Source organism: Sylvia atricapilla, chromosome 1 (genome assembly GCF_009819655.1).
Source record: "Sylvia atricapilla isolate bSylAtr1 chromosome 1, bSylAtr1.pri, whole genome shotgun sequence".
In the NCBI taxonomy this organism is placed as follows: Eukaryota; Metazoa; Chordata; class Aves; order Passeriformes; family Sylviidae; genus Sylvia; species Sylvia atricapilla.
This window is the reverse complement of record NC_089140.1, coordinates 116,780,222-116,807,424: the sequence shown is the minus strand read 5'-3', so window position 1 is coordinate 116,807,424 and position 27,203 is coordinate 116,780,222. Positions and strand designations below refer to the sequence as shown.

The following is a 27,203-nucleotide window of genomic DNA, read 5'->3' as shown; positions in this document are numbered from 1 at the left end:
AAACTAAGTACAAGATAATAAACAGAAGCTGTTCAGCAGTAGTTCCCTACTGAATATATGAATGTATGTCAGGAAAATCCTTGGCCAAAAAAGTTAGAAGAGTCAGCTGACACAGATATTTCAATTTTGAGAGCAAAATTTGAATCCAGAATGAGGCATGGCTCATAGCAAAGAAGCATGCCATGGAATAGCCATTCAGGACAAACAGAATTATCCTAGAAAAAGAAAAGAGCTCATCAATGTTCCCCACTGATGATATATGAAAAAAAAGGAAAGGTGTACACAATACCGCAATGCTGCTAAGCATTTACCAAATAAAGCTTTTAACACATGGAAAGAAATCTGAGTAACTCACAAACACAAAAACAGTAGAAAAAATGTCTATCAAAAAAAATTGGAATAGCAAATGATAAATACAAATGAATGCAGCTATTTTCATACTTGATCTGAAATACTGAAGGGATGTAAACAACAGAATTATTAACTGTACACTCTAAACAGATGAAGACTCCTTTGTACAGGAGTACATAACACCATCTATTGCTGCAGATGGAAGGCTGGCTTATACACATTAGAAATTATGTGGTCCATATTTAAGTACATAAAAAACTTCAGGAAAACAGTTTGTGTTTTTGTCTAGGTGCTTTAGCTGCCTATACTTTGGAACGTGACAATTAAAACTGATTTTCATCTCAAGACACAGAATGAGATCAGAACAAGTAATGAGCTTACGTACGGATGCAGCAAGCTGTCATCCTGCAGTGGAGAATTAAAAGGTCATAGAAGGTCATAACAGTTTTGTTTCTCTCATATGGAATGGTTAACACGAAAAATTATGTTTCCAATTTCAGAAAAAGTAGTAAATGAAAAAAGACATGCAAATTTCATTTATTTCATATGGGCAGTTTCGTTGCTGCTAAAATCAGAAAAAAAGAATAAATACAATATAATTAATACAAACAAAATAGGTGTATATAGGTATATTTCTTTTATTTCTAATCAAATACAATTTCTTTAGCCCTGAAAAACGCATTACAATTTTATTTGTGCATCTGTAATGTAGGTGAAAAAGGAACTTGACCTCTATGTTGTTTATAAGGCAGTTAAAGAGGAAACAGTTGCTCATTAGATTTCTACTGACAACAGCCGGCTGTGGGAGAGCTGTGTTTATGTCCCTTTCCCACCCAAGAAGACTTGAATCTATATCATCCTTTTCTCAGGAGACTGCCTTAATCACCACAGTGTAGCTGTTGGAGGGTGTTCATTTATCAAGAAAATTATAACTGAAGGTAATTGAAGGGAAAATGTTTCAAACTTTCACAGTAAACAGGCCTGCATTGCCTATGTCCTTCTTATTCTCATTCAAATTTTTCATTAACTGCAGTGGAACTTCCTGGCAGAATTCAAACAGTGAATACTCAAAGGAGATCCTCCTCCCCACTTCAGAAATAAGACCTGAGCAAAATGTCAGCAGTGTTGGGTTTCTATTATGACATCTGAAAAGTCTGTCTGCATTGTATGCATACTCCCTGGGCAGATATTGAATTAAAATTACCATTTATTTTTGCACCAAGTTAGATTTTCTGAAGCATTCATGACTGAAGACTTAATAAACTCATGGGACTTCAACCAAGAGCTAACTCATTCTGGTCAGAGCAAATACAAACATGGTAGTGCTTAAAAACAAACAAGCCAACAGAAATCAGTCACCTGCCAGACAGCATTACAATTTTCCAAGATAGTATGTCAACAGAAGTTTAAAATTGTAATCAATCTGTATTCATTTCAGAGACACAGCTTCTTTTTCTTTTTTTAATGGAAAAATAGAACAATAGGAAGGAAAAAAAGTTAATATTGCCTGCCAAGATTTCAATGCTGAATAAATAGCCACGCTTGGAAAGCTTATTACAGTGTTTGATTTCCCAGCCACAGTAATGTACTCTGATAATAGCACTTTTCTATCATGTCTGACATCACAGGAACATATTAATGGAAGAAATTATTAATTTTTTTAACTAGCATCTTGGATAAAATGTGGGTCCCAACTAAAGTTGGTGTGACATATTAATCAAATGGTAAATATCCAGGATTTTATGCATATGGGGCAAAAAGACCTTTGTCCCTTGACGGCCTTATCATATCTAGCATAATTTTCCAAAAGACCAATAAATAGACCCAAAATACCATGACGTACTGAAAAAAATTCTTAATTCTATCATTGCTAAGTCAGTCTCGATACTTATACCTTTGGCATAATTTATACAAGAGCAGTTAATTTCCATGGAAATAATTTTCTGTCTATCACCTTGTTAAGTAACACTTTTCAAATGTAATTATAAACCACAAGATAGAAGTTCCACAAAAATGTTGAAATTAACTAAAGTATACACTAATAAAAGGGAATTTTGTCAATTGCCAAGTAGTATTTTTGCTCCTATTTCTCTGCATTGTGATTTGTCATACATATTAAGTAAGAAGAGCAAAAAGTGACACACGGAAGTGCAACTGGAAGATGAAGGATTTCAATTCATACCTGCTGATTTATAAACCTCTTAACTGAGGATATGATCAAAATCCCTTGCAAACAAATTCAAGGGTCAGACTAAAAGCTTTGCTTCACTTCCTAGGCTCTAAGATAAATATATTACTTACACATAAAATATAATAGTCACTACAAAAAGAGACATGACCAAATTAAATAAAAGTATACAACCTTTATGTATCATAAGAACGAACAATCATTTGGATATTCATCATTTCTATGTGTTGCTCTTCTGTTCATCTACTAGATTTTTAAGTCAGAACATACCATTAGGATAATTTATTTTGATCATCTATGAAGTGTACTAATTTCTTTATCAAGCCTGTGACTTCTCACGAGCTACATATTTGAAAGAAAAATAAACTGTTGCAGCTTTTCATTGTGAAATTTTATCACCAAAGGAACCTACCGCTGAAAGCTTAAATTTACATGGAATTTCTACAGAGTAATTTAAGTCTTACTTCTTATTAAATTGGTTTCACCAGTTTTCTGTTTGTTGTCAACCAAAAGCTAGGAGCTTTAATGCTACCAAGTACATAGCTCATAAATGTTCCCCTCTGGACTGAGTGGAGTAAACAATTCACAGGATCACTGAATGTGTCAGGTTGGAAGGGTGTACAGTCGGGCACCTGGTCCAACCTCCCTGCTGAAGCAGGGTCTTCCCAGAGCACATAGCACAGGACTGCATTCTCCAAAAGCACTGCATGAATTAACAGTGATGCAGTCCGTATCACTAAATTTACAACCAGTAAGAGTGACATTTTTTCTATTAATAACGCCGGGATCAGCATGTGCCATGGGCATACTGTGTCTGGAATCATTTAAATGTGGTAAATGTGGTAAACCAAGATCTATATCATATGTGTCCAATTGGAAATAAAGACCAGCAGGTATTGTATGAAACTCCCTGTAGATCCCTGTAGATACAACACTAAACATAACCTATGCTAAACATAACCTATGCTAAACATAAGTGCTGCCTTCAATGAGAGCACATATCTCTCAATAATTCCAGCAAACATTTCTGCTCTAATCAGGGGACTGAATGAAGAATTGGTGACCTAGAGCACTGACTGTCATATAAAGGAAAGTTCTATTCAGATGTGACAAAACTCATCCTTTGCCACTTGTTCTTTTTTATAAAGAATTAACACTCTCACTGTGAGATCAATTTGCTCAACAAGTTATTACATTAACCTTCTTCATAATTTTCTTTCAAAGCAGTTTTGGAAATTCACACTTCTTTCCACACACTTGAAAATTCAACCAAAATGACATTGCCTGCTTTTCAACAATCAAAAAGGACCTTAAATTTACAACTGAATACCTTCCCACCTCTCACCTTGGGATGGTACTTCAGAAGGCAAATGTAATTCAGATTCATCGCATTTATGTACTTCAAACCTGTGGCTATTTACTAGCAGGGAGCAGCTCAAACATCACAGTTCTTGTTGGAGAGAAACTCCAAAGATCAAACTGTAAGTTCAAACAACTACATTTTTCCTCTGTGGTTTCAGCCTTCAAAAATCTGAGAGTCCTGCTGTTGAAACACCCTCCCATAAACCTGAGGAAGGGTAAGTGACCTACCTTAGAAAGCCCGCCTACTTCCAAATAGAAGCAGATAATGAAAACATTCCAGGTGACCCACAGGGCAGTCCACACGGTGTACTAAACACAGAGCCAGATGAGAGCAAAAAAAGAGAGAAAAATAAAATGTGAAGATGAAACTACTTCATACTGAGCAGATCAATAATAAAAAACTGATATCAATAAACATTGTTCTTCTGGGAACAGCTAAGAACAGAGAGTTCAGAAAAGGAGCTCCCCATGCAGAAGTCCCCTAAGAACTGCTGGAAATTACAAATTCAATATTCATTGCTGTACTAAATAAATACCAATAAAACAGATTTAACCTTTACAGTTTTGCACTATCCTACTGATATCAATTAAGTCCAAAACATGGACAAAAACACAGGTTTTGGGACAACTCTGAGTCATTTTTAAATCACCATTTAGCTGTCTTAAAGGATATTTCATATAAACAAAATACCTTAAATAAGTAAATACTATTGAAATAACATTTAAATATTATGAAGAAAAGTGCAAGAAAAATTCCCTCCACCAAACAAAACAGAAGATCTACTGATCTGATAATCTAGATTGTTTTCTTTTAAAACAAATAGGTAAGGTGTAAATCTGATCTCTTGAGAGTCTTTCACAGTAAAACTTGCTTTACTACATTAAAATCAGCTCACTACTTCCCCAAGCCTTTTGCCATGAATCTGATCCTACAGAGGACACTTACCAGCTGAACACATTGATTCCCTTCTGGGTTCTCCAGCTTTGTACTGAACTCATACACCACCCATAGCATGAAACAGTAATTCATCTACTTGAAACCATCTTTTGCATTTTAACTCTCAGCACAACAGACTGGCACCATTTCTTTATGGAAGCACCGTTTGCTGACATATAGCTGTACACTACTCTCAGTTAACCCTCCAGGCACTCCACCTCAGGAGCATTTCACCCATTTTCATTTCATGAAATCTCAGGAGCATCTCATGGCCAAGTGTCCATGCAGCCATGCTGGAGCTACATCTGCTAGAACAAATGCAGTGAGCAGCAGCACTGCCACTTTACATTTACACACTTAGAGCCTTCACAGTGGAGAACTGCTGCTTAGAGCTTCTGCAAGTCTATTTAGCTGTGGGCAGGTGAGGGTTAGTGTCCATTGTTTTGCTTCAATATAAATCATTAAAGCTCCACACACTGATCTATAATGCACTGCACGGGTGCCATGCATACCTGTGGCTTTCTTGGGCACTTTTGGGTTTGTTCCCCTCTTTGTTCCTCTCCCTGTTATGTATAATGAAAGGTTCAGGTAAAGAAGATTGAATTTTTCCCCTCTTTGACTACTCCTCCCTGCATAGGGCCATTTTTGTACACCAAAAATATCAACAGCTTTAATACCTTTTCTTCTAAGGCATGTAGGCAGGTGGGCAATAGTCCAAGAAGAAGGCCATTAAGAAACAAAACAAGAGCAACACTCCTGGGCCGTTTCCTCTGTCTTACAGAGAAGGGCAGTGTGGCAACTGAAGGCTAAGTTATTATAATAGACAAAGCTGTTGTGGTCTGTGAGCAATATGAGATCTATACTGCTTATATGACTAAACTAGAGTATATCACATTTTACTACATTTGTTGACTTTGTAGTAACTTGATGTCATCCTCAGCTACTGATTTTCTAGCATTTACATTCAGAACATTACGTGCAGAGAGTTCAAATTTAATGAACAACTCATACAATCCCAGTAAAAAGCAGAATCAAGACTGTTTGGAAGTATTCTCCTTTTTAAGAAATAATTTTTATCACTCCATGAACCAAATCTGTCACCACAACAAAAAGAATTCTGTCTGATCTGCCAAGCCAAGGCAAATCTGTTAATGGCCTCATTCTGTCCCACAGGCACCAATGACAATTCTGTACTGTGCAGGCACAAACTGTCTGAGCCTGCTTTCCCAGGCCAGGCTATGCTGTTTTACACAGCTAGGACCAGTTTGGTTCCGGATCCACCATGAGGATTACTGAAAGAGAAGTGCAGGTGCAAAGCAGGTGTGCACCTTGAAACCCAGCTGCTGTGTATGGAGAGGCTCTTCCTACACTCTCACTGAAATACAGAAATCTAAATTGGAGCTCCATTTGCTTTGTAAACATAATAATCACGTTATATTCAGTAGTTAGTACTATATAATTTTTTAAAGTAGGAAAGTTATTGTCTTCTTGGATATTCAAGGAGCAAATTCTTTCCTTGCATAGTTTTGTAGGTACTTAAGGAAAGGTTAGAAGATAGGGAAGGCGAGAAAGTAAAATTAGGAACTGTCAGAATTTGGGATGTGCATGCCAACTTAATTTTTTATATTTTAAAATAAATGGCTGTGCAACACAGTGCAAAAATTAATAAAATCATCATAGATATATTTTTATTTTAAAAGAATCTTACCTCCTCTAACACATTTTATGAACAGCTAGCTCAATATTTCTTTTCTCCTTGTCACTCAGACCCTGCTCTGAGGACAGAATATCAATTTCCTCATGAGGTTTACAAAGATGCTCATCGCTGTAATCTGCAAGAGCTGCACAAACATTAACTAATTTATTTTATGTTATAAGGGAATGATACAGCTCTCGGAATGCAAATGATGTTCTGATACATGCAGAGATTACACTCAGAAGTATTCATACATTATAAGCATCCAACTTGAGGTCCTTAAGAGTTCATTTTTCAGAATGCTTGAGGTTATACACTCAGTTTATAAACTCAGTGTTCAGCTCCCTGTGGCTGAACATGCAGCACTTGTGCAAATCAGACCACAAGGTCTCAAGACAAGAATCCAGAATGCAAGGGGAAAACAAAGCATGTGACAGGTTTTGTTAAAGCGACTCTACTTTGTGTTAAAAGAGGTTTCAGTGGTTGAGAGCAGAGATAAAATTCAGCTACTGAGCACAGCCTTCACAGCAAAAGCAATCTTTTTTTCCTGGTAGCATGTGTCTCACTCTTCCCATTGTCTTCTGTTTTCTAAAAGTCAAGTTTCTATTCTGCATCTCTGATCTCCAGAAAACTCCTAAACGTGTGTCCTTTCTACTGAAACTGTGGCAACAATATAAGAATTAGTAGGTATCTAACTTGTTCAAATCTGCAAATATATAGAAGTAAGACTGCACAGAAGGGCTTTAATGGCAGGTTTTCTGAATTTTTGTGTGTTTCTTTCTGAAAAGATTGTAATACTTTCTAACATTACATGCACTGTGTCAATTTATATGTATATACCTTTTAGGTTAAAAAAACCCCACCAAACAATATTTCATTATGTGGCATCACACTAACACCTGCTTGAGTCATTAAGAAAGATGCAACTTTTAGATCCATTCTGCAGATTTCTTCTTTTTGCTAGCAGAGCAACAGCCCAAATTGCCATCCTCTTTGTGAAGGGGCACATCATGCATGCTGGCAATTTTCTCTCACTGTGGGAATGGTTAAGGTCTGAGACATCAGGTCCACACTGATCCTCGAGTTTCACTTTCCCCCAGAGGCACCTGTTTCATGATCTGACCTGCCATTAAACTTCTCCCGCTCCATCTCCTGAACATCATGCTGTCCATCCTGCTGGGTCTGCTCACTCCTGCTTCCTCACACCCACCCAGCAATTCCTGCCTAGTTCTTTGGCCACTCACATGCTGTCCACCCTAGCTCAGTTGGCCTCATACTCAGTGTAACAAACCTCACCATATCTGGCATGAATAGGGAATTTTCCACACAGGTTGAATCAATAAGAAGAGTTGTTTTTGGGGTTTTTTTTACCCCTTAAATGATAAACACTTAAAAATTACCTGGAAATTTTTGTAACAGATCCCTTCTAGAGGAAGGACCTAGGACCAAGTCTTTGCTTTTTTCTCTCCATGATGCACTACATCTTTTCTTGCTTTTGGTCTTTTGCACTAAGAATTGTATATAATGTAGTGTGAGGAAGTATTTGAAGTCGTACAGATTAAACATCTAATAAATATCCCCTTTCATAATGTCAGCCTCTCTACAGCAGTGAGATTTCTATAAGTCTAGACTTTACATAATAATATTTAAACCAATGCAGAAATACATTTCATATATGAATGAAATACAAACATTTCTAGAGGTAAAATATTTGCACTGGATGGAGATACAATGCCACAAGAACAACTCGTTAAGGTAAAAGAATAAAAAGGGAATTTTCTAAGTTTGAATATTACAAGAATTGTGGGATAAGTTTAGCTTTAATGAATAAATTATCTCAAGAGTGTATTCGAATCTGAAGTGCAGCAACTACTCTGACAGTATCATTCATGGCATGATGGAATGAATGTTGGCTTCAGGATACTTCAAGGGAAAGTAGCAACTACTGAGTTGTCAAATCATCCTCCTGTAATACCTGGATCAGTACTTATTAGCCATATTTATAAAAGATGGCAAGGGAAGTGACATGAATCAGCACAATGGAGCAGTTACAACACAGGACTTACAAGGAAGGATATTCAACAAGTAATTTTGGAAGCCTAAATATTTCACATGTCTTTTCACTGTCTGTATAACATTTGCCTGAATACTGAATAAAGTATCCTATACATCTTTTCTTCTGCTCTTCTGATATTTTTATTTGTTTGGGGTTTTTTTTAAGAAACTCTTTCCTGGCTTTTCAACTATATCCATTGCCTATGTATCATATTATTTAATGGAATACATTAAGGCAAGTAAAGCAGAGATTTCCACCATAGATTCTCCCTATTTAAGTGTATTATTTTCATCCTTCGCTATTTATTAATACATTTTTTTAAGCTTTGAGCCTAGTTTTTGCAATTTTAGCTATATGACTCATCATTCAGAAGCCTTTTGAAGTCCCAATTCAGAAGTAGCAGAGGGAGAAAATCCCCAACTTTAACAAGTATCCTGTCATCATCATTAATCAATTTTAACAGCCTGAAAATCTTGCTGGTGATAGCAAAATCTATTAAGAAAGGAAAAGAATGAACAAGGAAACAGATCACAGCAGAGCTCTGGAGCTTCATGACAAGAGTGCAACACTGTAATTAGAACTGAAATTCAGCTTTCAGTTTCTTTCTTCTTTGCAAATGTTTGGGTAAATTTCAAATGAGCTAATCTGGGAAAATTAGGAATCAGCTCTGCACTTTTACACCCCCTGGGAACTTTGCGCAGATTTAATTCAGTCACAAAATATTCAAATACTGAAAATAGTACATCCGCTTAGTGACAGGACAAATTGTTCACAACATTTATCTAAATTACTAATTAATACAAAACCTATTAGAAATAATTATTGGATTTAAACTAATTAGGACACTTGGAGTCAATGTTGTCACTCCCTCTCTCTCTCTGTTTCCTAAACTCGGAGGACTTGAAATTTTAAATATGTGCAAGTGAAATTCCAGAATCACCATCCATATAGTCCTGTATCTGAGGTACTGTAGACAATAAACATGAACCACTATCTTTAACTACTTGAAAGAAGAATTCTACTCTACAGAGATGCCTCATGTATCAGCCACTGCATGGCAGCACTTAGATAGCAGGGCATTTTTTTTGGTAGAAAGCTCTCATGACAAATTTTATATTGCTCAAAATAATTTCTTTATTCAGAATTTTAATCTACAGTGGCTATGTGCAGCCTATGTGGCCACTAAAGCCTAGTGATAAACTGGCCAGACTGGGCTCAATGGCAGTGGAAGAGTCAGAAGAATGTAACTGCTATTGTTTCTATCAGTTTCTATTGCAGCCCTCACTGAACTCCTCAGCTCTACAGATCTGCAACAAAAGCTTGCTCAGTTGTGCCTGTAGAAGCAGTTTCATATTGGACTGCAGTATAGATGTGCTTCAAATTATGGCCCTACAGGTATTCCATTTATTCACTTACTTTCCCATTCCTTTACATATTTTAGAATTTGAGGAGACTGAAGATGACATGCACAGCACAGGATGACAAAGTGAAAGTTTTTGTGTAACTTCACTTGTCAGGGAAACCTTCATGCACAGACTTGATCGCACAGAAGATTAAAAACATTCTCTCGAGGTTAAACAATGGCTCTAGAGCTGGTCAGCTGAAGTCAAGATCACTACCAGAGTATGACAGATTACCATGAGGACAATTTGTGTGCACACATGCCAGATTAATTCTGTGGAGACAGTTTACAGAACTAAACCATTGTAATTGACATGATTCTCTCTTTACTTCAGTTTTTTAGAATTGTGATGGGATCATCTGCATTAGTTAAGCTGATTTCCAGGGAAATCTTTCTTCTGGAAAGATAATGGATACTAAGCATAAATTTCTTGAAGCAATTAGCTACTTTTCCATTTAAACTGGATTAAACTTAATCTAAATCAGAAGCTTCATCAACCAGAGTGCATAAAAGCATGACTCAAAATATTTCTTCAGCCACAGCCACAGTACCAGATTCTTGGGATACCAGCCACTAACAAATCCAGGGGCTTAGATGTGACTGAAAGTGGACCTATGAACATGGAAGGCCATGAAGCTTCTCCATAAATTAGAAGCCTAATTCACTACTCAGAGCCTTGGTAAGAATCTCTCTGTATTGTGTTTAATACTGAAATTCAGGACACTACTGAAGATTTGCATTAAACAAATTTTAAATTTAAAGTCAGCAGTAAAAGTTTACAGGAGCACTGTCACTTTTGCCTCAGTGAATACAGCCAGCATGCAGCTGAAATTGGTAGTCTTTACTGTCAGTACCACTGACTTCTTCTGGGGCTTCTGGGGACAGTGGAAAAAGCTAAACTGTGGTTGGCCCAAGCCTAGGAAACTCAGCTTGTGGGGAGCATGTGTTGACACAGACTGGAAGATCCTCAAGCTATGCTCACCAAGAACTTCAAACTGGTGTAACCCTGCACTGCTGCAGAATGATTCCATGCACTTTTCTCCTTCCTTGGTTGCTTGTTCCCATTTTCCCTCTTCCATCTGCTGTAACAAGCAAAATACATCAAAGAGCTGACCTACACCTAAAATTAACGCCAGTAAAGAAAATAGTTGCTTTTAACCTGGATCTGTTCTGGTTTGTCAGTTTACCAAGTGGTTGAACTGGTGGTACCTGTGCTGATGTAAACAGAGGCACAGCACAGGGACTGAGGGCAGCAGCTGAGCAAAGGGAGTATTGCTTATGGTGGCTCGAGCTATTCACTGAATTCAGCCTGAGGGCAAGGCTAGGCATGAGGCTGAACTGACAAGTTGGGAGCTAGCAACAAGAGAAGTCTTGCAACTCTTCCTCTCCCCTCCACCTCCACACTCCACACTGCTGTTCATAAACATGCAGTCCCAACCCCTGCCTTATGCCAACATTGGCAACCATTGGAACCTCACAGACTGGATTCAGGTCACCAGTTTAGCAAAAAATTCTCCGCTTTTTCCTAGGGTGGTTTTCTGACAGCTTAGAAATAGAACTGACATACTGACAGGTCCAGTTAACTCCTGCCAGAAGTGGAGGAGAGGATGTGGGGAAGTGCTCAGTCAGGGAGCAGTGGGAACAGGAAGGCATGACAGCCACCCCATTGTGCTGATGTTGAATTGTGAGGTCAGTTATAGACACCTTGTGCTACAGACACCCATAAGACTTCAAGATTTGGCTCAAACTTTTCCTACTTTACTGTAAACCCTATGTTAGTGAGGATATAATCACAGATTGCTCGGAGAGGTGGTGATGGGATGAAGAAGTGGGTAATCACAGTGTTGCCTCAAGTTTGCCTGCTTTTCACTTTTTGCATTTTGTTCTCACGCAACTTCAAGTAAACTATGTATATTATTAGAATTGTTTACATTCTTCCTCTCTAGGAGGAGAATGATGATTGATGGTGATGGTCACCAACGAGGTCGAAGAGGTGGCTACCTGTGTAGCCAATCTTGACCTGTCTGTAAATTTGTATATATATGGAGTCAGAAAAATAAAGTAGAAGCTTTCCTGCTTGATCTCCTGCTGGCCTGCGTCATCCTTTTGTGCTCCTAACAGCAGCCACAAGTGTGACCCTCCGTCACATCACAGAACATTCTGAGCTGGAAGGGACCCACAAGAATCATCAAGTCCAGAGGTGAACGGCCCCTATGGGGATCAAACCTGTGACCTATATCATTATTAGCACCATGCTCTGACCAGCTGGGCTCTAAAGCCTTGATCTTCCCCAGTAATGAGTATTGGTACCTGCTCTAGCTAGAGCTCCTAAATATATGCTTAAAGATAAAACAGAATATGAGTTCAGTTAAATCAGCATAAACTACCTTGCTGGGGTAGTTTCTTTCTTTAATTATCAGTTTTCTACCTCTACTTTAAAACAACTTTTGTATAGCCTAAAATGTTCAATTACATCAGAAAAGATATAAAAACAGTCAACATCTGTTGCATTTCATTTGAAAATTAAAACAGAGCTTCCATCATTGAACAGCAGTATGGAACCTGAGGGGCAAGAAATTTTGTAGTGTTGCACTTCAGACATGAATTTCCCACATAATTTTACAGATGCTTACACTCAATTCTTATGTATAAAATGGAGAGGGTGAAGCAGAAAGGTGAATCATCAACACATGGATGACCAGTTCTTCAACCATAGATTGATAAAAGTAGTATTTTTTATATTAATCCGTTTTCAATTCATTATAGTCTGCTTGTAAGCTTAGCTAACACGAGAATAAGCATGGATGCGCTTTTGTTCACTTTTTCTTTTAAGACATGACAAAGAATTACAGGATTCAAGGCTTGACTAGAAAAGATGAAGCTTTTTAAGTATTTGTTTAATGAGTTTTCCCCAGCAGACATTTATTTCATTCTTTTGTGAGGAAAAAGAAAGATAACTTTAGCCTCTTAAAATCCATTACTGACAACACAACCAAAATGTTCCAAATACGGCCATTACCAGGTAAAGACATAATATTCTTACATTCAAAAATGAACGTGGGAGAGGAACAGAGATTTTTTTTCTTGTTGCTGGCAGTTTACTTCATAGCTTTGAAATTTATTTTTATTTCTGGCTATATTGAGAACATGGGAGAAAAAAACAACAGAGAAGCTTCAAATTACAAGCATCAGAGAGGATTTGCAATAATTTAGGGTCAAAGCCATAAATACAGATCTTGACAAAATTACATGTAAGTGAGAAGGAGACTTCTTTGGAATCCATGGGTCACAGGACCAAAGAAATTTTTACAGTCCTTGCTCCTCTCTGCTTAAGAGAAAGATGTAGTTAAATATAACTTGGCCATTGGAAATATTTGTTTTAATCGCCATGAATTCTGCTTGTCTGTTGTAAAAAGAACAACAATTTGTACTTTATTAATTTATTTACATATAGTCTAATTGACTTGTGCCAGAGTCATAGTTTTGACAGCACTTTCTCCAGGTTACCTGTTTTTGATAATGTCCAAAGTCTCAAAAAATTCACTTAGCAGTCCTAAATTTTTGCAAAAAGACCTGGAGACCTCTACAGTTTCTACAGAAATATCATCTGGTGTTTTGAAACCAAAAAAATTCTGCTTTGTAATATGGTAGGTTTTATGGCAAAAAAAAAACAAGACAAAAAATATAATAAATGAGACTTACCACAACTATATATCGAGGCCTAAACTGGATGGTTCCAAACAAACCCAAAATGACAACTATTATTTGTAGGAAATTGCCAAGGATAGGAGCCCACTGGAAACCCAAGAAGTCAAAGATTTGTCTCTCTAATGCTGCCAGCTGTAAGAAAACACATAAAAAGAACATGCACTTTTTAATTATGGGTTGGACAGAACACTTGATATTTTCTTATTTTCACCAGGCTTCACCAGCAAGTGAGGGAAGCTATGGAAACCTTGCTACTGCTTCTGAAACACCATCATGCTCCCTCCCTTCCCCATGTCTCTGAGATTTACACTCAACTAGACTTGACTCTAAGTTCCTCAATCTGTTTCTAAAAGCTCAAAAAGGGCAAAGCAGGGCCAGAGAAATGCCAGAGGCGGCCACTGTGATCCCAGGAGTTCCTTAATGCAGGAATTAAGGAAGACTGCTGGGAGCTGCTCCTCACTACCTGAGGCACAGACGTAGGCTCAGGGGCTGAAAGGCAGTAGAAAATGTTGGAAGACCTTAGAGCAAACTGCTTCAAAACCAACAGCCAAATGAGCCATCTGTGCTCTTCAAAAGCTGCTACGTTATTTTTGGGCAACTACAAATCAGAAAGAAATGGTGGCAGTCTAATAGCTCTCTTCCCACTGTCCTCATGGCATTTTGGGTCTGGATTTAGTTGGGTGTGGACAAGGAGGAAGCTAAGAAACATCAATCTTCATCTTTCCATCAGCATGTGGTTCTTGGGTAATTCTGAATTTCTCTATTAGGCAAAAAAAGAAAAACAAAAAGCCAGATATAAAATTCTTTTGCAAACACATTTACTACTCATTTTTGATAGTCCAATCCACTGTTCTAAAAACATAGAAAATTTGACTTTCTTAGCAGCATATTTGTTGGAGTTTAAAATTAGTTCAATATTTTTGTAGCTGCAGCAAGATATTCTTGAGCAGCTAAATAGAAATCTACTGAGAAACAACCAAGTTTCTATGCTTGTTAGAATTTATTAACATCTACTTGATTTTACTACATTGTTACAAACCCTAAAATTTAGTGAAATATGCACTTACAATATTTATAACTGAGACAGATGGAGCAAGCATGGCTCTGTGAATACCAACCAAAGTACTATCACATGTGGGCATTTCACATAAACCATTTCATTTTACACATTATGGCCAGATTCAATCTTCACCTGCAAGATGAGGCTAGGTGTCACTGAGTGCAGAACCCATTTTTTCTGTACAAAACCCCTCCCTTACAGCAGACATGAAAACCATATTCTCTATGCTGAGGTTAATAAATATGATAAATCTCAACAATGAAATGAACAAAAGTTGAATCACCAACTTGGTGCAGCTCCTTTGCAATCAGTGAAGTTACACTGGCTTTTGTCAGCTAAACATCTCCCCCAGCATATATAAATGAAAAATCACACAGTACAATACAAGGGTGCCCCAAATCCCATGTGCAAGATGGTAAATAAAGTTTTGAAAGCTCTCTGGCACAGGCAGAACTTAATTTATGGTCTAGCAACAACATACTGAGAGTCCTGTATCACATAGGAAGGCATTTGTAGCATCCATGACCAAAGCCAGAGACTTTTTCATTCCCATTACAAATGAAAATCAGTCACTTGTCAGCAAATGAGTCACCAAAACAGCTAAAAAATTCACAGACCACCAGTTTTCAGAAACAATGTGTCTTCTTCCTGCAGCCATGACGTTAGCAAACAAGCAGAGGATGGAGCTGTCAAATCAAACTAGGATTGGTTTAGTGCCACTTCTGCCCTGACAATTCACTGAAATTCTCCTGCAGCTTTGGTCTTCACCTGCACCAATAAACTGTGTCCCATCACACTTCCAGCATGAAGGCAGCTGGCTTAGCACTGTCTCCATTAAAGTGTCCTTGGCAGTGAGACAGGGCAGCTGTGTGCAAACTATACTCTTACCCACCCAAAATGGCCCTTGGCCATGGGTTTCTCACTCTTTGGGAGGACCACTGGTCACAATAACCCTGGTTAATGTGACAGAAAGCTCTAATGGCTCACTAACATCCACAATGTCACTGCCTGGCTACTTCCCCAGGTATGACAATGTGCTGGTGTTGGGAGCAGAGAGCTCGCCCAGAGCAGCTATTGAGGAAATTCACACTGGTGGGTCATGGATGCCATTATGCATTTTATGTAGCTTTGAAACACCTAGAGCTATATGAAAGACAAAAGCCTGCAGCACAGATATGAATGAAGCTGTTTAGTATCTCTTCCTTCTTAAACAGACCCTTGGAATAAATCTTCAGATCATCACCTTAAAAGCCTGAAAAATGTAATAGTGGAACATAAGCAAACACAACCACTGCACTTTGCCACCAGACCCATGCTAAAAGGCTTGGTGCTCAGCTCACGCCTAAACTGGATCAGATAAAATGTTTCCCTTCCTGTGCATCTCCCTGATATCTGCCAAGCAAGTTCTGAGTACATCCATCAGGCAGGTCTGGGCTCCCAAAAAACAGCTCAGTGGTCACAAGATGTGGGTGCACATGTGCATATTCACCATAGACAGAGTTATACATTAAAAAAAATTATTAACCTTTCCAGGGATTACTGTGGTTAAGGCATCCACCACAAACACAGAGAAGGAAAGTTCAATTTCCTCTCCTGCTGCCTAGTGAGTTACTCATTCCTCTTCTCCCATTTCCTATGCATTAGGATACCAAGGGAAAGAGCTTCTCTTTGAAGCAGTGTCACAGGCAAAAAATAAAGATCTGTATTTTCCGAGTCAAAAAGAGAGCATAAGCAGAAACATGAGGGTACAGTCTATTGCTTTTGACACTTTTACAAAACGGGGAGAGTTGCTTGTGTTTCTTGCCTACAGGGCTTGCTCTTTATTTTATATATACTGACAGCATGAAACCACTGAAAGAGCCCTGGAAGCAGGGTGCCAAGCATACAGTACCACTCCTTCCCCACTAAGAAGTGCTTTCACCATCAGGCTATGCAGAGACCTTCCTGAACAGCTAAGTCTCATTTATTTTGCTCTTGTCACCAACACAGAGTAATCTGTCTCATCCTCAAAGCCCACAGAACATATTAGCAAGAGTGGGGTGAGGGGAATCTAAAGAAAAGGAAAAGGTAGAGGTATGCCTTTCCTCCTCAAATTGCTACTCTCTCCTAAATTATAACACCTTTCAGACAAGACAGGCAGAAGCTAAAAACCTAATAATCCATGACCATGGCAGAGGAAACATATTAAGACCTGTTTTCTTTATACCATGACCAATACGGACCGAATAGAGGAAATATCTGAGTGGTGCTGCTCTTATGTCTAGTATTCACTCAGCGGAGCCACCAAGAATCACTGAAGACCACAAAGTTTTTAGTTCTGTGCAAATGGAAGAGCAATCCCTAACACAGGCTGTGATTCAGGTAATTGATTTGACAGATATCATCAGAATAAAGGGAAGGAAACAGGCACCTCTGCCCATTTATAGGCTGGTTTTGCACACATATAAGGAGCCCATATTGGTAATATTTGCCCAAATCCAAAATCCCTGTGTCCATCAGTGGCCACCAAACTAGCCTAGATTCTGTGACAAACAGTTTCACTCAGAGTTATGTGCATGTGAGTATTTCAACATGTTGCACCAGAAACATTTTGATTATAAGGCTGTTTTTCTCAACAAGAATTTTCTTTTTCTCAGCAAGAAATTTTCCCACATGAATTTCTAATTTAATCATCATTTTCGGATTCTTCTGAAAACAGCCCAAAAAACTGAAACCTAAATGAAAGGCAGAGGTTCCCAAAACTAGCTGGCTCAACTTCTCCCATTGCTAGAAGACAGATAACCAGTTCAACAGGGCAGAGGAGCTCGAGGCTGCAGCTGGGGTATGCTCGATGTGACTGAGGTCCTCTGGGGGCTTACTTGTCATACCAGTTCCCTACCAAGTTGGGAGAGGCTGCACCTCCACTACTTGTGACAACTAAGACAACAAAGTTCGGGACTGTCCATAATAAATTGTTGTTTGATGCTTTTAAAATGAGTAACATAGATGTAGAATGAAAAGTCACCCCTTTCTCGCAAATAAAACAGGAGAGCTTGTTTTGGCAAGGTAGATACTAGGTGTATGTTTGTAATGAAACTTCTGTCCAGTTGAGTGAAATATTTTCATAAGAACTTATAAAAAGCTATCAAAGTTGATGGAAAATAACATTTTCTTATCATAACAACACTTGGAAAAGGATACATGATATTTCTTATTACTGCTGGCAAGGGAGAGCTTTGTTATTTAGTCATCATCATCACTGACACTCTTGTAATGCAAAGTGCATGACCCAGGAGACCAGGACTAGCAGTAAAATGCTCCAGTGGGACTGCAGCACTTCATTTAATGAAGTATTGGTTTTTTACCTCTTTGTTTCACTAAGTCTTCCAAACATTTCCCATTCTCCACTTCCTGCAGAGCACAAGGAAAAGGTACTAAGCTGCAAGATAGGGCTACAATAAAGTCACTCAGGGTGAACTTTCTCTTCCAGCCGTGCTCAAGCCCTTCTGTATTAAGAACAGCAAAAGCTTCAGGTGGGCGAATTAATCTGTTTGAATTTTGAGCTTCCTCACCTAGAGGGATCAACCAGATGTGCAGCACAATTGGAACCTCCAGAACAGAAAAAATAGCACAACTGTAGCATTAATGTTTGACAAGCAGCTTAAGGCAAAGGGGTAGCAAAAAAAAAGGCAATGCTGCATAGGATCTGCAGACAGAAGTCACCAAGACGTTCCTCATCAAAAGAGAAATCAAAAAACATTTTTGAGAGAAGGCTTCAACAGGGTGCCTTGTGGATTAAACCCCTCCTCTAAAGGGGTCCTATAAATAGGACTCTTCTCAGGTCTTATTATACTTCAAAATATGTATCAGAAGCTGTCTGAATGATGAGACACCACAGCAGAGTTACAAAGTCAACTTTTCAAATATGTGTTAAAACTCAATTTTCTCTTCTGTCAGAAACATCAAGGAACACAGTCAGTTTTATATTTTAATGGAAAAGTTTTATAAATGACATGTTAGTTTGAGATTAATAAATAGAACCAAATCCATCACAGAAGAAGTCACTGTATCAAGATGAAGAGTTTTCATATGTAACAGATGATTTCATACAAGAAAAGACCCAAAAGTGGCATGATATAAACAGAACATTTTAAAATTGTTATATGCAAAAATAAAAGGTTAATTATACAGCTGCAAATTTGATACCCTATAAATTGCTAAATTTAAAAACCTGGGAAATATAATCTACTCTGCATTTGATATTAAAAAGTTGCTTCAATCTGTCATGCAAAACAATCCCTAGAAATTATAACCAGAAAAAATATCAGCAGTTTATCTAACAAACTTGTATTTGAGAAATCTAACAAAAATCAAAGAAATATTTAATAACTGGAGAGCTGTAAAACTACATAGCTTTGAAATCCTTTTTGAAATTAAAACTATTTTCCAAGCTAGGGGAAAACAAGGAGAAAAAATTATGACTTCACAAATGAACACTTACTGTTACAAATGGACTCAGCTTTCAAAATTAAAATAGTATCCAAAAAATGGTGAATCAAAAAATTATAGTTCATAGTATTAATTTTCTAAATTCAGGTCAGGAATTATCTGTAACATTTGAATTATGCATGTAAGACTCAAGAGTTGGCTGACATTGCAAGTACTTTTCACAGGAAAAGTTCCATGGCACAGTGCATCATCAATACTAACTGCTGCTCCTAAGGATAAAGATATTTTCTTCAAAAGTCTCATCTTCATCTTATGATCATAAATTTAACCTGTGGCTTCAGGAAAAGTTTTGGACATGATGAGTCTCTGAGGATTGTTGGTCTTTTCACCATTACCACTCTTTCCACCATTCCAATGTGCTGTGCTGAATTACAGTTTAGTCCATTTTGGCAGATGCTGCTGTTAAAAACTGAAGTGGTTCCCCAGCACTTTTTACAGTTTTCCAAAGAAACTCCACCTGGAGCTTTAAGTGCCCTCTGTTCTGAAGCCCCAGGATATCTTTGCTAAGCTCAACAGTGTGATCACCTTTTCCTCAACCTCTCCTCTCCCTCCTTTCTTTTTTCCTTCCCTTCTCTCTTTCTTTGTTTGTGCCCAAGTTGGTGGACACTCCCAAAAAGCTACACACCAGCACAAGGTGAGTCAGGAGAGGAGCAGTGGGAGCCTCCCACATCACCTTGCAGCCTGCACATTGGGCTGGAATACACAAGACCTTGGATCAAGGTCACTCTTAGCACTAGCCACATTTGACTTAAAGTCTGTCTTCACATTCCAGGGCTCTTAGGTGTGTATTTCTTTTTCCTTGACAGATGTTCCACTGAGAAAACATTTTTGTAAAACGTTGGGGCAAAGGCTCCATGTTCACAATTGGAAAATACGCACTTCTAATTTAAGGGGAAAAGACATCAAAAAGCTGCCAAGCTTTTTGGAAAAAACCTCAGTATTAGAGAGTAAAAGACTGACTTATCACATCTAAATCCCAGGATTTCTAACAGGAAATTAACAAGCGATGAAAGAAGAAGGTTAAAATAAATAAGTAAATAAATAAGTTGCATCAAAGACCAACGGTAATGAATAAGCCACTTTTTATACAAATTTTATACTCCTGATGTGATTTCTGAATTTTACTGACAGGCTTGACTTCAGTAAAAAGGAAGATAAGATTTAACACCAGAGAAATGCCAGGTTTTTAATGCAGGGGACAGCATTTAAACCTGAAGAGGAAGGGAGGTGTCAGATAATCACTCTCAGCTGAAGAATCCTATTTAGCAAGTCACCGTTCCTAGGCTAAATATTACAACCTCCTTATCTGTAACTTACCACCTTTCAATAGGAGCTTCATTTCCAAAGATGAGTGTAGTCAGTGTCACAATTAAATGTTTAACTTTGACTTAGATCACTACTTCATAGCTTTAGTGACAGTTAAAGGAATCATCCGACCACAGAAGACACTCTCATTAGATTTTTAATGATCTGTATTCACTTGTCCAGGTGAAATACTAGCTTTTGGGGGATTTTAAGATGGTAATCCCTTATAACAGCTCACTAAGTACATTTATAAGACTATGTGTCATGGAGGTTATTGAATGTCAGGAAAGATTTTGAGTAAATCACAAATATTTATAGTAAATTCAGTTTAATGGAGCAAAAGAGAAACTGATCTCTCTGACAAGTTATTGTCAGAGAAGAAAAAAAACCTGATGATCAAAAGTGCCTTTGCAGTCTTGGTCAGACAGATAGGTAATTGGCTGTTACTTGAGCAATTTTAAATAAAATATAAAGCAAAAGGAATATATGTGCTGAAGGAGCTTGATAAAAGAGCAATAGCCAAGACTGGTGAAGGCAAAAGCACAAAAACAAAGAAAAGAAAAACAGGCTCAATAAGTAATATGTTGTCTTTTTAAAACAGCCTGTGCTGCCTTTCAACAGTGAATGCTATTCTCATTCAGCTGTTCAACTCATATGGAAAATATTCAGAACTAAGTAAAGGTTTTCCCACCATTTTGGTGACTGCTTTGGTAAACGAGTTCAGTGGAGGGTGATGGTAGTGACATCAAGGCTGCAGGATCTGGCCCAGAAACACAACAGCAAATTCTTTAAGAATTGCATCAGCATGAGAAGAGGAGTTTGTTAATATTTATTCTGCAGGGTCACCTGACTGCAGTGATATAAAAGGTGGCATCAAATAGTTCCAGTTCCCAGCACACTACAGGTGCCAGGGTGATACACCTGAGACTGATGGCTACATCTGTACCAAATACCATCTGTATCAAACAGACCCCTTAAAAACGCAGTTACAGTCTATGAGTAGTCATGATAGGGAAGAAGCCAGCTATTGTAATAAAACCCCATAGCGCCAACTCGTTACAGCACAGTGATTTAAGATTGAATTTCAACCCTCCAGTGAAGCTGTAACTGATCCCAAAACACTAAAGTCAAGCCCCTTGGCTGCTTGACCTATAAAATCCTGCAAACAGCTGGAATGAAGGTGCTTATAACGGCATTTAAGACTCCCTTGGTTGTTTCATTTAAATGCCAGCCCACATACAGCAAAAGACAGTGTAAGACATGGTTATAGGTTAAAAATCTTTAAAGATTTCTATCTTACTATAAATGAAAAAGTCCATGTCAAAAGATACAAGAGAGAATGAAAATTTTAATTGACTTCTTAATAATTTTATCAAGCTGCATTTGTGGTGGATTTAGTCCAAAAGAAAGTTTTCATTTGCCACACCATAATATCCCTTCACATCTTTAAATACTAAATTCTCATAATTCTAATTGGTTTTTATTTATTTCCACATTTGAACACATTCCAGTAAATCCCTCTACCTCTACAGGCTTCCTCAATGCACAGGTTCAAGACATGGTGAAGTATTTACTGACTAACTAACAAAAGTGAGAATTGAACAAATTTACTACTTTGAATTCTCAAGGAATAGTAGGCAAGGTAAGGTGGTAACAGATAAGGAGGTAATTTGATAACAATGAAGCCGATAGCCCTAGATCCCTCACAGATCCTGATGACTGGGATTCAGTTTAAAAAAGAAAAGAGAAAAAAATGAGAGAAAAAGAAAAATCTAGGAACCTATGCTGCAGGATCTGTGCTCAACCCATCCTCATCATGAAGAGTGACTGTGAGGAAAGAGATGCTGAGATGGGGACCCAGACTGCAAGGTGAAAGCAGAACTGAAATCCCTGTAAGATAAACAGGTAAAATCAGTATTTAGAGCCTCTAGTAGATGAACATCACGCTCCTTCTTGCCAAAAAGCAACTCTATTCTTGAAGTAAGTCTCTTTTATGACTCTTTAAAGCCCTCTAGGCCTATGCTTTAATGTAGGCTCCAAAAGAAGATAGAAATTGAACCAGATGGAGTTCTTCTTCCATGACTAAGGGAGATACATGTTCAGAGCTTTCAGAGCTCACATGGACCTGGACAAGTTGAACAGTTAGAGATCCAAATTCAACAAACTAAAATTGTTTGATATGAGCTTTGGCATAATTGATTCACTCCAGATCTTGAGAAACATAAGGTTTCCCACAGGATGGTGAGTCTTATGTTTAGTTTTTGTTTCCAATACAGCAGTGTATATTCAATCACCAACTCTCTTCAGGCAAAACAAAGTATTAAGCCAAGGCAGCCAAGTAATAAAAATTATGTGCTGGCTGTTACCCCTAATTTGAGCCACAGCATAGAGCTTATTTCCACAGCAGGCAGGAGTTCAGATGTCTGCCTGGATAATCTTTCTAGTATTTTTTTCCCCAGAAAACTTCTCTCCAATGCATCTTGAATGCCAGCCACACAAAAATAGAAGAATGAGAGACTGCTAATATTCAACAGAGGCACAAGGGAGAAAAAAGCAGTTTAGCACCAGCTCAGAAGTCTGACAATGTGTCTAAATAGGTCCCTGCACTGCAGGTCATTCACTTGCTCTCAAATGCCAATTTCAAGCATAGTAGCAACACTCATGGACACTTTGACTCTGTCATTGTGTATGATGAGACTGCATTGTTGCTGCCACTGCACTAACATGAAGACTCTCTGATACTGGATCATTTCATGTTGTCATGTAAAATATAGAAATATCCTTCTTTGTTTATACCATAGAAAAAACATCCCTCCACCTCCTGAGTTATTTGGCCAGGAAAAAAGGTTAGGTTAGGACTGAATAGCAGCATGACAAACATTTTGTCCTCATGTTATCTTCAGTAATTAGTCAATAAAATTTATTGTATTATTAATTCCTAATAGAGGGCTATATGGGCATTTTTGTCTCATTTAGACATATGTTTTGATTAAAAAGAATGGGAATTCTGAAATTATTCTCAAACATGAAAGAAGAATACTGTAGTTAGAGGTGGGTGACAACATGGCCATAACTTGCTTTAAGTCTCACTCTTCTACAGGTATTCTAAGATCTGGGCATTCTCTTGCAGAAATAAAAACTCCAAATTCACATAATTTTCTGTGATTTTGTAGCCTCCTCACACAGCAGAGCAGAGAATAAACTTCTCAAAGTGTATATATGCAATTACATCTATGGTTTACCAGAAAGTGGTCAACATAAACACTCGTTCTGGAAAATGTTATAGAGCTACAGGGAAATAAAAGATACCTTGTGGATCATTTAAGCTAGATTCTTTGATACCAAAATTACCTCCACTCTCAACTTCTTTTAAGGAGTTTAATTTCTACATAAATTATCTTGATTTGCCTTCTGGAATGCCATTCCAAAATGTCATCATTCAAACAGCGCCCGCTTCATCTTGAATTCACCTTCCCTGAACGTGTGTGGCCGGCACTCTTCTAGATGTGCACACAAACTCCCACGTCTTCCTTTTCCAAAGGAAATACATATTTCATTTGTAATCAAATAAGAAGATCTTGACTTTGGCCTACAAACTGGTTTTGAATTGAAAACTTTGAATTACAAACTGGTAATTCATCGTTCATAGAAGAGAAGGATGAATTATGATCTGAAATTAAAACAAGTATTTGGAAATAGGGATGATACCTGTCAGGGTAATTTTAAAACTCAAAGGTATAGAAGCGTAAAAGTTCTGTGTATATCGTATATTTAGATCTCTTTCATAAAGTGTTTAAATTGTTTAATCTTCACTTTATGCTCTGATTTTAACAGAACTTAGTTCATTTCACAGTGACTTACTTCCATCAAATCCTCCAACTTCTGCTTTTACTCCACAGCAGTCAGACTGCAGTGCTTCAAAAAAGTTTATCTAGCCTTGTCCTTGCAAACCACAAATGAAGTCATTATTACCCTTTACCTTCCCAACTGCTGCCACTATCCACTAGCCCCACTGCTGGTATCTCAGTATGCACTACAAAAAGATGATAACTAGTGATGTTCTGTGGAGCTGTTCATTTATCTCAGCAGTGGTCTCTCCATTTTTCCCATCAGTCAAACCTTTTCCAGCAGCTCTTTTGTCCATTCCTAGGCACAGCCAAGATATACCTGTACTTGTCATTTCTCAAAAGGCTTGGAGCAGAACAAACAAGTTCAGGAAAGCAGGGGGGCTACCAGAATGTCACAAAAGACACCAATGCTGCTCAAAGGCTGGAGGTAATTATTCCTAATTACTTAGAGATGCTCAGCAAGACTACATAGGCAAAAGTGAAGACAGAGACTGATCTGAAGTCATGCAGTATAATAGACTCCCATTGCAGAAGATTTCTCCTTTGGTTTTTAGAATACTGATCCCCAAGATCTCCAAAATTCCTCCAACGTTTGTCAGTTTATGCTAATGCTAAGTATGTAATGTTCCTACACAGCTGAGGTAAGAACACAACGGCCTTAATTAGTTGCAAAGTATGTCATCTCTGTGTGCTGTACTTTCCTGAGCTGTAGCACAATAATGTTTCCTCCAGACTACTTGGATTGCATAGGTTGATGCTGGGCAAATACCTCCTGGCTATCATCCGGAACTGTGTAAACTTCCCCAGGAAACATCAAGAGGTTGGACAGTTTTACAGGAGACTAATGTTTAAGGCAATGCATAGGTCCTACTCGAGCACTAGTAGAGCAAAAATGGTTCATGGAATGGTAAAGGTGGGAGGGCACCTCTGGAGGTTACCTGGTCCAAGCCCTCTGCTCAACCCAGGCCACCTAGGGTCATTTCCCCAGGACATATCTGGATGACTACTGAATATCTCCCAGGGTAGGGACTCCTCTCTGGGAGACTGTGCCACTGCTCGGTCACCCTCTCACAGTAAAAGTATTTCCTCTTTCAGAGCCTTTCAGTATGTGACTTCTAGTGAATTCATCAGGTGTGCTATGACAGTCTCTGTGGAAAAGGGGAAACTTCTAGAAAATACAACAAACTCCAAGACATGTTTCTGTCTTCAAAACATGCTGGTTGCATTGCTGTGGTAGATCTGATACAACTAAACCAGCATCAAATTTATAAACTTGAGCAAGTTAGTTCTCATAAGGAGAACAAAAGGAGACAGTGCCAAGTAAGAATCTAAGACAAGTTAAACTCAGAACGTCTCATCAGTTACCCCAATGAATCCAATAGGGTTCTTCAGGAACACATGAGCTACAGGATGACATCAATGGTGGAATGGTAAGTGTGCTAAATGGTAGAACTCTCAAAATTCACCCTCAGCTCTACAAGACAAAAGGAAGATCTTTATAACTGTCTGGACCTTCACAGCACAATGCAATTTTCTCCACTGAATCATAATGTTATCTAAAGCAAATTGAATGTTAGATGAATCAGAATCTGATTAGAAATATTTGCAGTAAAGGAAATTGTAAGACTAACTAATCAATTGATAAGTAGAATAAACACAAAATGTTAATCAAAAAAATAAACATATCTCAAGCTTTTGTAGAAGGAAGATAGTCTTGCTGGCTCCATGCCTGAAAAAAATTACACTTGGGAAAAGCAGTTGTGGTCAGAAATCTCCAACATTTCCTACCACAACTACTGGGACCACAGGCCACAGTAACACTTTTGGTAGGTATTATCTAGAGATACTTACTATGGAACTACTGAAGTTCATATTACTGACAGCAAAAGCAGTTGGAACACACAAATACCATTTGTCTCCCCTGTGAGCAGACCATTAAGCATGCCTGAGGACGTTTTCTTTGCCTGTTTTTCTGCAAGACACAAATTATGTGCCTGTACTCTGCAGTGCCAGAATATATTCTCACCTGCCCAATATGCACAAGGCTGGATAGCATATCTCTACTAAATTTGACCTTACTAAATTCTATCTACTTCAAGACTTTCAAGAAGTTGTACTATTCATATGATGGCAGATTTTTGTCTACTGTTTCCCCACAAAAGTAGAGTTGTGGTCTTGAAATTTCAGTAGTATGACTTAATTTTAAGATACAGGGGGAAAAAAGAGAAATTATTCAGAAAACATACTCCAAAATCTTATTTGAGCATAAATACTACCAAAAGTGAGAAATTATGATGACCGAAACTATGACTGTCAAATTGGTATGTTTCATCTTTAGTGTAATATCTGTTTGAAGATCTTACTGCAGTGAAAGTCATTCTTAAAAGTTAAAAAATTAGAAAAAGTTAGAAAAAGAATCTTTAAAAGACAGAGTGGATAAAAATGTTATTTGCCTTCTTCCCTTACTCACATTTTATCAATCCAAAATAGATGGATTAGTACAAAATGTGAAGAGAAGACTTTAAACCCAGGAAAAAAATCCTGCTGCAGACCTTCTGCCTCATTTAATTTTACTGTGCAAGTTCAGAAAGGGAAGACCGTGGAAAGAAAATGTAATGCTAGGTGTCTTTGTGAATGCCAGTAACCACATTAGGCTGTCACAGACTTATACATCCAGTAGATTTCAATCACTCTAGACTTATTCATTCCAGTTTCATCTCCCTGGAGAGGGACACCTGTTTTCAGCAGGGCTAAGCAATCAGTCTGTGACAGGAAGTTTTCAGACCCCAGGGAAGGTGTGCT

The 27,203-nt window shown here is 38.0% G+C and overlaps 1 protein-coding gene and 1 long non-coding RNA gene across 2 annotated transcripts in view; both read right to left on the bottom strand.

Moving 5' to 3' along the window:
* LOC136369142 (uncharacterized) overlaps positions 1–27,203 on the bottom strand; it is a 301,131-nt gene that overhangs the window by 197,153 nt on the left and 76,775 nt on the right. The window lies entirely within an intron of this gene.
* Positions 1–27,203, bottom strand: part of NKAIN3 (sodium/potassium transporting ATPase interacting 3) — a 260,645-nt gene that overhangs the window by 162,876 nt on the left and 70,566 nt on the right. The window contains exons 2-3 of the mRNA XM_066341042.1: positions 13,695–13,832; positions 4,130–4,210 (exon numbers count right to left, since the gene is read on the bottom strand). Of these exons, the coding sequence (XP_066197139.1) occupies positions 4,130–4,210; positions 13,695–13,832 (219 nt within the window). The remainder of the gene's footprint in view (positions 1–4,129; positions 4,211–13,694; positions 13,833–27,203) is intronic.